Below are 11,067 nucleotides of genomic sequence, written 5' to 3'. Positions count from 1 at the left end.
GACCCTGAAACAGGGTGCCAGCTGTTAGGATGTAATATACACATCGCAAAATCCCTGGTCCCAAATTTGACAGGCCTGGCAGGCCTTTGAAGAAAAATGCCCCCGAGCCCGCTTGCACAAGGTGCTGTTCAGGGATGCGGGGGTCCTGGTGTTCGTGGGGCTCCGGGCCCCGAGTGCCGAGTTTTGCCGCTTTTTTTTTTAAATGCCCCGAGCCCACTTGCACAAGGTGGTGCTTGGGGGTGCGAGGGTCCTGGTGTCCGTGGGGCTCCGGGCCCCGAGTGCCGAGTTTTGCAGTTTTTTTTTCTTTCTCTAAAATGCCCCCGAGCCCGCTTGCAGCTGGCGCTGCTCGGGGGTGTCTGGGGATGGGCTCCGGAGGTCGTTCCATGGCATTGCAGGGTCCTGGGGCATTTCCAAGCAGCCCACGTGGATCCCTTGGGCAGCGGAGGCATGGCGGCTGGGAAACTTCTTCAAAGCCCGCCCCTTCAGTGATGTCACCAGCTCATCACTGAAGGGGCGGGTTTTGCATAGCAGTCGTGTGTTTGTGTGAATAGTAATGATATATTAGGAGAAAATTACAGGTGAAAAAATTACAAAAGCAAACATTAAGTTACAGGAGGCAAAAATTACAAGGGGGGGCAAATTACAAAAGCAAACGTTAAGTTACATGAGGCAAAAGTGACAAATGTGAGCATGTAAAATACATGAGGTAGCAAACGGTGCATTATGGGAGGAAAAAAGGGGCAGATGCACAAATTACAAAAGCAAAGGTGGCAGGACCTGAGGCAAAAGTGACAATTGTGAGCAAACAAAATACATGCGGTAGCAAGCCTGTCAGTACATGAGGAAAAAGTGACATGTGTGCATGTTACAAAAGCAAACGTTAAGTTACTTGCAGAAAAAAGTGACGTGTGCAGGTTACAAGAGAAAACAAAGTACGGGTATAATACAACAATAAATGGCTGACACTCAAGCACAAGAACAGACGTTATTTAGGCAATGGTGACCCTTTGTGCAGGTATCAAAAGCATGCAAAAAGTGAGAGGTAGCAAGCAGTGTGTTACAAGAGATAAGTGACGTGTACCTGTTACAAAAGAATACCAGGTACATAGGGGCAGTGGTTACAGGCCAGAAGGGACATGTGTACCTAAAGTGATTTACCCAGAAGCATAGGATATGGCGCAGGTTATTTCTATGGATTTTTAAAATGTTTGCTAAGTCTAACGGGTTGTTGCACCCTCTTATCAGCCTTTAAATGTATACCTGAATTGTTTGAAGTTGTAATACTTTTGTTTAAGAAAGGCGTTTTAAAACCTTTGTTTTTTATTTAATACAGATGCAAGACCCTGTAAAAGCAGCCGTTACCAGTATACCCCCGGCGCTGGACACCACTGTAATAACTAGCAACGCCGGACAATTGTCAGCCCAGCAGCCAGGTATATATATATATATATATATATATATATATATAGAGTTGTGTAGTTCCGCTTAGTTTTGTACACCAAGCTCTCAGAAGTTTTGTTTTTTCTAATGGGGTTCTCATCTATGTATGCTTTTATAGCTCATGATCCCGACCTACAACAAGTCTTTGAAGATCCTGTGGTGTACATCGAGGCTCAAGGAGCTCTGAACAGTGTGCAAATCACTCCAGGTCCGACATGTAAATAAAAAAGGCCGCTATTATTAAAACTATCTAAGACGCTGGGTGTTGGGGGGTAGGCCAAACTCCTGACCCTGAGGGTGTATAGGGGGACCCCTCAGAAAAGATGGCTAATGTTGAGTATTATTTTTTCTTCACAGGGGCCCCTACATTATGCATGGCCGGCGTCAAGGTACAAGAGGCTGCGCAATGTTCAAAAGAAAGACCCTTGAAGGGGAAAGCTTTAACGTGCAAAGAGGGACCCGCGACAAAGAAAGGATCTGCGAAAAGTACTTCTAAAGAGGGACTGGCGCCAAAGAAAGGAGCGGGGAAAAGTACTTCTCTAGATGGGCCACCGTCAAAGAAAGGAGCTGCAAAAAGACCTCTATCAGGTGTGTTTTTTACAAAAGGATGTGAGAAGTACTAGAGGTGTTACAGACTCTCAAACAGAGGGGTCCAGTGGCTTGGAGGAATGCCTATATAAAAAGGTGGCAGTGTAGAGCTTAGGATGGTGGTGATTGTACCTGTTGTTCTATACTTTCTCTAATATATATATTTCTCTGTTTATATTCTAGAAGCGTCTCAGAAACATGATGCTGAAGAGAGGTCTGCGCAGCGATTAGGGGACATAACAGCAAACGCCCAGAATGACCGAAACGGCGCAAAAGTCGTGAGTAGGCGTGTACGCCAGGAGAAACTCTCTACGTACTACACACCAACCAACATGATGAACAATCCTCTAGAACATTCTTTTCTGCACAGGGGTGGGGTCAGCATTGGCGGAGTGTTTACAAACACAGATAACATAAGGCAGGGTCTGTGTAAAACCGGTACATCGGGTCTGAGCCCTCTCAGGGTATCAAAAGGGAAATGTGTTTCAAGCATTGCAACCTTCAAGAAGAAACATAGGGACTCAGAGAACCTACCATACCCTTTAAAACATACGAAGTCCAACAAGGTATTCACAGAACCCCAAACAGAACCCTTAAGCCTCAAGAAGACGGCTCCGGTGCTCCCTGAGGTCCAGGCACAGCCCTTAAGCCCTGAGAAGAAGAGCCAGAGGCCCCCTGAGCCCCAAGCTAACCCCTTAGACTTATCTGTAAAATGGGATGCCAAACCCTTTAATGAGGCCTATACACCCATGAGCCCCAATGAGGTGGTAGTTGTACCTCAGGGTGTAGAAGAGATGGTGCCCCCGCAACCCCCTAAAACAACGTGCCTCTCAAGAAAATATCTGAAGCTAAAACCGGGGGTCCCTAAGCTACAGATAGTAGAGCCCCTCAGCAGCCCTATTACAACACAGGATCCATTCTTACAACTGCTCAAACATCGTCCAGCTGTTTCCCTCCAACCCCTCAAACAAAACAACCCTGTTTCCCTACAACCCCTCAAACAAGACACCCCTGTTTCCCTAAACCCCTTCAAACACGGTACCATAGCTTCAAGACCAACGCCTGAAACATATAAACTATCACTACACCAACAACAATACATAGGGGCAGGAGCTAACATACCGAGGGTCGGCCATTTGAAGGGTGTTAGGCGTCATGCTTTAAAACTCCAAACCCCTGAACATTCAGAAGGACCTATGGGTGGTTCTGTCGCGATGGCCTCCATGAACAAGACGTACACCGACACAAACCCACCAGTTCAGATAGGCTGGGGCTTGGTGCCTAGAAAAACCTGGGCCCGTAATAAAAAACAAAAGTGGGGTCATAGTGCAAAACAGCGCCGGCTTTTAATACGCAAGCTGAAGAAGGCCAGGATATGCGCTACCCGAAGGTTTACAAGAGCCCCAGAGACAGTTCCCGAACAGAACCCTCAAAATACCAACCTAAAGAACACCGCAGCAAGTCACACTCCTGATGATGAGGGTCCAGAGCCCTTGTTTTTAGAGAGTGTTAGAAGTTACAGTCGTAATGTAGAGAGGTTTAGGGCCGTAGAACACTATGAGGAGTTTAGATTTGTTAACCTACACCATATAACATCATCCGATCATGGGATTCTAGCTATACATCAGGCTGTGCAGGAGCTCATAGATAGGTTGTTTCGTGCTGTGGGCCCTAATGACTTTTTCCAACTCCGCTTCCAGGGGCAGGGTTTTGACAGTCCATTGTTCACCAGGCGGAAGGCCCGTGATGTGTTTGACGCTGTGCAATTTTTAGAAAACCTCAGAAGTCTTTTACAGAGTAAGGCTGAACTAGTTGCCTATGGCACTTTTAGAGTCGTAGCCCTCATTGTACGGGGGCGTGAGGGGGGTGTTTCCAGACCTTTAAAGAGCATACTATACAGTCAATTAATTGGGAAGAAACAACGGTGGCTGCTCAACTTTAACAATGGAGCAGCCAATACATGTCTGGCGGCCAGCATCGTGGGGCTGTTGATGGATCGCAAGACCCCTGACGCTGTCATCATGTCTAGAGCGGCTGAAGCCCACGAGGTTCTTGAAATACCTCCTGACCGCATGGTCGGCTTTGGTGACATAGGTCTTTTTGAGAACTATTTCGCAGTGACGGTGAAAGTTCTTTATCACAATGGCTCCTGGCAGTACTTTACAACCGGGGAACGTGTGAGAAACAAGACCGTATATGTCCTTCACAACGAAAATCATTTTTACGGAATCTTGAACCTTAAAGGTTTTCCGGGGGTCAAGTATGTGTGCGCCCACTGTGACCATATATACAGCAATAAAACAAACCACCAGTGTGAAATGCATTGTCAGAGGTGTCAGAGGGACGGGTGCATAGAAGACGCTACCCTGAAGGTGCAGTGCGGCACGTGTAGGATGTTTTGTCGCTCGCAAGAGTGCTTGAACATACACGAGAAATCTTTTAACTGCATTCCTAAAAAGGATTGCAGCGAGTGTGGTCGGTATGTGGCAACGGATCACAACTGTAAAGGCATGATATGTCCCCGTTGCCATGTGTCTTTCACGGCCGGCACCAGCCACCAGTGTTATATGGTTAAAGGTCTCCCCCAGACCAAGACCGAAGACTATATTGTGTTTGATATAGAGTGCACACAAGAGACAGGGGTACATCAGCCTAACTATATTTACGCACACCATCTAACTTCCGACGATAGTTGGGAGTTTGAAGGACAAACGTGTGTTGGTGATTTCCTCAGCACTTTCATTCAAACCAAATTCCAAGGGTATACAATGCTTGCCCACAACTCGAAAGCCTACGACTCCTTCTTTATTCTGCAAAACATGATTTGTGAAAAGATACAGGTGGAACTCATAACCCAGGGTTCTAAACTGATGCTGATGATGGTACGCCCTTTGCAAATACGTTTCATAGACACCCTGAATTTCCTACCCATGAAATTGAGCAAGCTGCCAAAGGCCTTTGGGTTCCCAGGGTGTAAAGGTTATTTTCCACACTTTTTTAACACCTGGGCTAACCAGAATTATGTGGGACCCATGCCGCCTCCTGACAGCTACGGGGTTGAATACATGATGCCTGATGAGAAAGTGAGCTTTCTACAATGGTACTCTGAAAACCATGAAAAGGAGTTTCACTTTCAAACAGAGTTGAAAGCTTATTGTCAGGCTGATATAATGATCCTGCGGCAGGCTTGTAACCTCTTCAGAGATGTTGTAGGGTCTATGACTAAAGAAGTCACAGCCTTGAAATCCAAAACCCCTGAAATGCTAAAAGCGGTCGAATACATAGACCCTTTTCAAAGCGTCACTCTGGCCTCCATGTGTATGTCCATCTACAAGCACATGTTTTTGAGGCCAGAAACTATCGCTCTAGTACCGCCAGACCTCTATAACGGTAAGCAGAAACGTTATTCGACCCCATCTATCCAATGGCTCATGCACGTCTCTGAGAAGGAAGACGTACAGATTCAACATGCCTTACAGGGTGGTGAATACCGCCTTGGCCCCTACTACCTGGACGGGTACTCTGTAATTAAGGGCGTGCCGACGGCCTTTGAATTCAACGGCTGTTTTTACCATGGCTGTCCCAAGTGTTACAAACCCCACGAGTATAACAAAATGCTGGGGACCACATTTGAACACTTATACAGACGTACTCTGACAAAGACACAGTATGTTGAAAAGCAGGGCTTTGCTATGAGAGTTCTTTGGGAGCATGAGTGGCTAGACATGTTAAAAACCGACACCGGCCTCTGCTCTTTTCTTAAGACTCGTGATTTACCCACACCTCTGGAGCCCCGAGATGCCTTATTTGGGGGTCGTACAAATGCCATACAATTGTACAAGGCCGCTGCTGAGGGTGAGAAAATACACTACTATGATTTCACCAGTCTGTACCCTTATGTGAACAAAATGAAGTTGTACCCATTGGGTCACCCCACCATCATCTATAGAGATTTTAAGCCCCTATCCGAATACTTTGGGCTTGTCAAATGTGAAATCTATCCTCCTAAGCAGCTTTACTTTCCGGTGTTACCATGCAGAGTCGATGGTAAGCTGATGTTCCCCCTCTGTCGAACATGTGCAATGTTTAAAGAGGTTGACATTTGCAGACACACCGAAGACCAGAGGATGCTCACAGGGACCTGGTGTAGCATCGAGGTACAAGCTGCCTTAGAGAAAGGGTACAGGCTCGGTAGAGTACACGAAGTGTGGCATTTTAAGAACACTACAACACAACTCTTTGCCCCCTACATTAATTTGTTTCTCAGAGACAAACAGGAGGCCTCAGGGTATCCAGAATGGTGTACTAGTCAGGATGCAAAACAGAAATACATCGCTGACTACTACGCTCACGAGGGTATCCGTTTACGCCCCCATCTGATAGAGGTCAACCCTGCACGCCGCCAGTTAGCCAAACTCTGTCTCAACTCCTTATGGGGAAAATTTGCACAGCGCACAAACCTTCCAAATACTACCTTAATAACAGATCCTGATGAACTGTTCAGGTACCTGTTTGCCCCTTGCTACGAGGTGTCCAGCTGCGAGTTTATCGATGACGATACAGCGGCTTTGTGTTGGAAATACACCCAAGAGTACCCCACCACGAGTAACAACATAAACATTTTCATAGCTTGCTTCACGACAGCCCACGCTCGTCTAGAGCTTTACGGGGTTATGGATAAGCTCCAGGATCGTTGCTTGTATCATGATACAGATTCTGTGATTTTTCTGAGCAAACCAGGTGATGAATGCCCTCCTCTAGGGGATTATCTGGGTAATCTGACCAGCGAGCTAGATAAGGATGAGTATATATTAGAATATACCGCCTCAGGGCCTAAAACATACAGTTACCGTACAAACAAGAACAAGGTGTGTATGAAGGTCAAAGGGATAACATTAAATGTCAGCAACGCCCTAAAAATCAATTTTGACAGTTTGAAGAATCTGGTGCATGAATACGCTACAACAGACGATTTTGAGAATGCTAAAACCATAGTCGTGAACCAGCCCTGCATGGTCAGATCCAAAAAGAAGTGGGAAATCACAACTCAGCCCCTACATAAAACATTGCGAGTTGTTTTTGATAAAAGGGTCCTGACCGCTGACTATAAAACCCTGCCTTATGGTTATTAGGCCCATTAGGGAGACAGCCGCCCCATCATGGACACTAGGTTACAACATCTGTTCTCCTGCGTGCTAGCAGGTCCCTCAAACTGCGGTAAAAGCTACTTCATAAAAAAGCTCTTAGAAAATGCCGACTCTGCTTTATCAAAAACCCCTAACAACATTGAGTGACTTTATTCATGCTGACAGCCTCTTTATACAGACTTGGCCCGCAGGTTCCCCCATATCAATTTTATATAGGGTATACCGGATAACCTCAACGATGATGAGCTACTGCCCCCGACCCTTGTAAATATGATAATTGTTGATGACCTGATGCGTGAAGGTGGTGATCATCCTGAGTTAGCGAGAGCTTTTAAGCAATATTCCCATCATCGCAATCTAAGCATCTGCTACATTATGCAGAACTTGTTTTACAAGGGCAAGAACAGTCGGTCTATAGCTCTCAACGCTTCATACCTTGTTTTATTTAAAAACCTTCGTGACAAACAACAAATAGCTGTCATAGCTAAACAGATGTACCCCGGAAACACACACTTCTTCATGGAGGCCTTTAGCGACGCTACATCAAAACCCCATGGGTACCTGTTGGTAGACTTAAAAAATGAAACTCTAGAAGACTATAGACTGAGGGCTGATATTTTTCCACCAGAACTACCTGTAGTTTACACCCCAAAACTCAAGACCAGGACCTATAAAAAGCAGCGCTGATGTCTTTTAGAACCATTTACAGCACCACCCTTATAACTCACACTGGTGACCATGTCTGCCCCCCTACGCCGCAATTTAGCACTCCTGAAAATGCTTGTTACCGCCAGCTCCCAACACATAAAGGCCATCCTGGGCACAGCTTCTGACGATTTAGTGTCTGCCATTTCAGAAATAGCCCTAAACACCCTAAAAGGTAACGTCCCTATATCAAAGCGTCAGTTGCAGGTTCTGAAGAAGAAGAGGGGGCTTATCAAGAAGCTCAGTAATAAAAGGGCCACACTCATCACCAAGAAGAAACTGGTGAAACAGTCTGGGGGCTTTATAGGTAACTTGCTGCGGATAGCTATACCTGTAATTACAAGCCTCCTCGCGGGCCAGTGATAGATCATGCCACAAAAATGTATCTGGTTCCTAGGCAGCAAATGGAGCAGCTGGGGTCTTCCTCGGACAACGCCTGGGATATCCGTAGATATGAGACTCTACGTCTGGATACTGAAATGAAAGACATTTTGAGCAGGACTGATCTAAACCCCTACGACAAGGCTAACCTTTACACCAGCACTCTCAAAAAATTCTCAAGTTACTACACCCAGTGGAATACCGAGAAAAACAAGCTGACTCTTTATACCTCAGACTCTGAACAACCAGCAGCTCCGGCCAACGACCTTCAGCCCCTACAACCGCCTCCCGATCTTGCAACATCCTCAGATACCTTTATTGGAGATCTCATAAAAAATATAAGTCAAAGACATAGAGGGGCTGCACAGATGATAATGAGTAAACTCGCCGCTTCTAAAGACTTAGCCTCGTGGAATGAGCGAGGCAAATTTCTCTACAAGGGACAACCGGTTGCAGGGTCGCACATGTACGATCTAGTCAAAGGTCTCACACATCCCAAAATCCTAACGCCTCAAAATGGGGTTGGGAGCAGTTTCTGCGGTTGGGAGCAGTTTCTGCGAGCCGCTGCTGAACTAAATATACCATCCATGCTCGTTGGTAATAATGAACACATGCGATTGTTAGACAATTTGAAGGACCCCGTACTGCCATCGCCCACAGGTTCTGAGGGGCGTAGGCTATCCCCTAAATGGGCTACTCCTGCCCCGGCTGTGCCAGCTCGAAAAAAGACAGTGTCTAAATCACCCCTCGTGTGATTACTCCTTGATGTTTCTAAAGACTTTTTGAATAATTGTGTGTGGTTTTTATTCTAAGGTTTCTGCAATAAAGTTTTCTCAACTATTGACCACCCTACCTACCTGTTTGTAATAAACACCTGTTATAACTTTTCAAACCGTCTCAGTCATCTTTTAAAAAAAACATTTTATGGTGCATGTATATTGAAATACTGAGTCTGAATGAATGTTTTAAAAAAAATATAATGTCTTTATTTTACAAGTTCAACATTAAGCACACATCTGTTATAAACCCTTACAGTTTTGACAAGGTACATATTCTGTTTTTACAGGTCTGACCGATGCCCTTGTGTTTTCCTTTACATATTTCGCAACTATGCGGTCATTGTTAACAAGATCCCCCGAATATAGATTTAAGAAATTTCTTAACGAAACACCCTGTGACATTTTACTGATAAAATAAATACAATGTTCCCCGCATGTAATGGCCATGGAATCCTGCACCCTTAGCTTGTTATACTCCACCACAGCTGCAGCTTTTTTCACAAACTTGAATATAGGAGGTGTATAGAGTCTGTGCTCATGGAACTCTGCAGTGCTGTCAAACACTGTAACCTTGTCCCCAGCTATAAACAAGGCAGCCCAGTGTGTCCCACCCTGGTGGTGAGGGTCATTGTTAAAGACTAGGGTGCGAGGTCTATCCACCCCTATTTCGGTTGGTAACCCATCACTAGGGAAAACCCCCAAAAAGTATTTCCTAGCGTATTTATGTCTGCTTAAGAAGTCACGTATCTGCACAGTATCCATTTCACAAAATTTTTTAAAGATAGTCAAACAAAATCTGTCGTGCGTGGTTGATCTGAATGATGCTGCCGAATACAGAGAATACGACCATGTTCACATTAGCTACCAGTGGATCTGCGAATCATATTTCAGCTTTTAGATTCCCGTTTTTGACCAGGTTGTAGTGATCGCCATCTTCCATGTCTGGTGTCAGGTCGAATGCGATCAGCGTGTATCTGCGTCCATAGCCTTCTCTTGACACTGCTACCCCACAGTCCCTTTGATGCTTCCCTGTTATCGAAACCAGTCCCTGATATTCTCTGATGTAATGACCGGCTGTAAAACTAGGTGTGTAGGGTTTTGCAGGAATCACTTTGCCCTCGTGGACCAACGCTGCGTAGTTGATGTTGTAGTGCTTAAAATTGAAGGGGTTTGAGGCATAGGTGCTGCTGAAAGCTGTATTGTCCACAAAACCGATGATGATGAGCTTTGGTAGTTGCCCCAGAAATAAATTCTGCTGCTGTGTTAAGCGGGTCCCTGCAGGGATGCTGAATACCTTCAGAGCTACTCTTTCCACAGCGTACTTGGAGTTGGATATTTGCAAAGCTTCGGCGTGCACTAACCTGACGCTCGGGGACACTTTCACTCTCTTTACAAACAGGCTCGTGGACAGTATGTTCAGCTTGTACTGTTCCGCATCCCCGTTGATGAGGCAGAATGAGTCCTTGTTGCGATTGAGCTTGATCTTAAGATCAATTCCGTTGATGAGCAGTTTATCTTGGAAGAAGAGGTGCGAATGTATGCGCCCAGGGAGGTCAAAGGTTCGGCTGGCTGCAGCATGCCTCGCTCTTTTTATAAAACCCTTATTGTCGCCATCCAGAGCGGTGATTTCAAAATGCCCGTGTGTATCCCTGTGAAAGAGACCTGCTGAAAGTTGTGTGTCAAGGGCGTCACTACTGTAATTTAGAATACTCTCGATGTAGGCTCTGTAGGCGTACATGGTATCGTTCTGTGTGATGAGTCGGTCGCTCCAGGGTGATGTCCACTTGATTAACCATAGTAGCTAGAGGGTAAGCGATCGTTGCCACTTTAGCATCATCTTCAATGTCTGACCCATCCGCTTTTACGATTTTACACATAAGATGCAACAGAGTATTGTTGAGATCCAAATACATATCCGTGGAGCCTGACACAAAAAACTCTATAGGGGCCAACTGTGTCAATGCTGCTAAAGGGGACACCTCCATGAAGAAGCTCTTTTCAATGCTTGCCTGCGTGGGTTTTAGAGT

The 11,067-nt window shown here is 45.7% G+C and overlaps 1 protein-coding gene across 1 annotated transcript; it reads left to right on the top strand.

Annotated features, from left to right (window-relative positions):
* The first annotated feature begins 1,809 nt into the window (after positions 1-1,809).
* On the top strand, positions 1,810-9,100 carry LOC147706073 (uncharacterized). The gene is made up of 2 exons (XM_086932517.1): positions 1,810-2,028; positions 2,212-9,100. The coding sequence occupies exons 1-2, from the start codon at positions 1,815-1,817 to the stop codon at positions 7,158-7,160; spliced, it is 5,163 nt and encodes a 1,720-aa protein (XP_086788643.1). The 5' UTR covers positions 1,810-1,814; the 3' UTR covers positions 7,161-9,100.
* Positions 9,101-11,067: the final 1,967 nt, after the last annotated feature.

The sequence above is a fragment of the Lissotriton vulgaris genome, chromosome 7 (assembly GCF_964263255.1).
Source record: "Lissotriton vulgaris chromosome 7, aLisVul1.2, whole genome shotgun sequence".
NCBI classification, from domain to species: Eukaryota; Metazoa; Chordata; class Amphibia; order Caudata; family Salamandridae; genus Lissotriton; species Lissotriton vulgaris.
The sequence above is the reverse complement of the archived record's forward strand: the minus strand, read 5'-3'. Positions and strand labels throughout refer to the sequence as shown.

Coding starts and splice junctions, on each gene's coding strand:
- LOC147706073 (XM_086932517.1), top strand. CDS start 1,815: ATGGCCGGCGTCAAGGTACAAGAGGCTGCGCAATGTTCAAAAGAAAGA. Junction 2,029..2,211: donor TGCAAAAAGACCTCTATCAG/GTGTGTTTTTTA, acceptor TTTATATTCTAG/AAGCGTCTCAGAAACATGAT.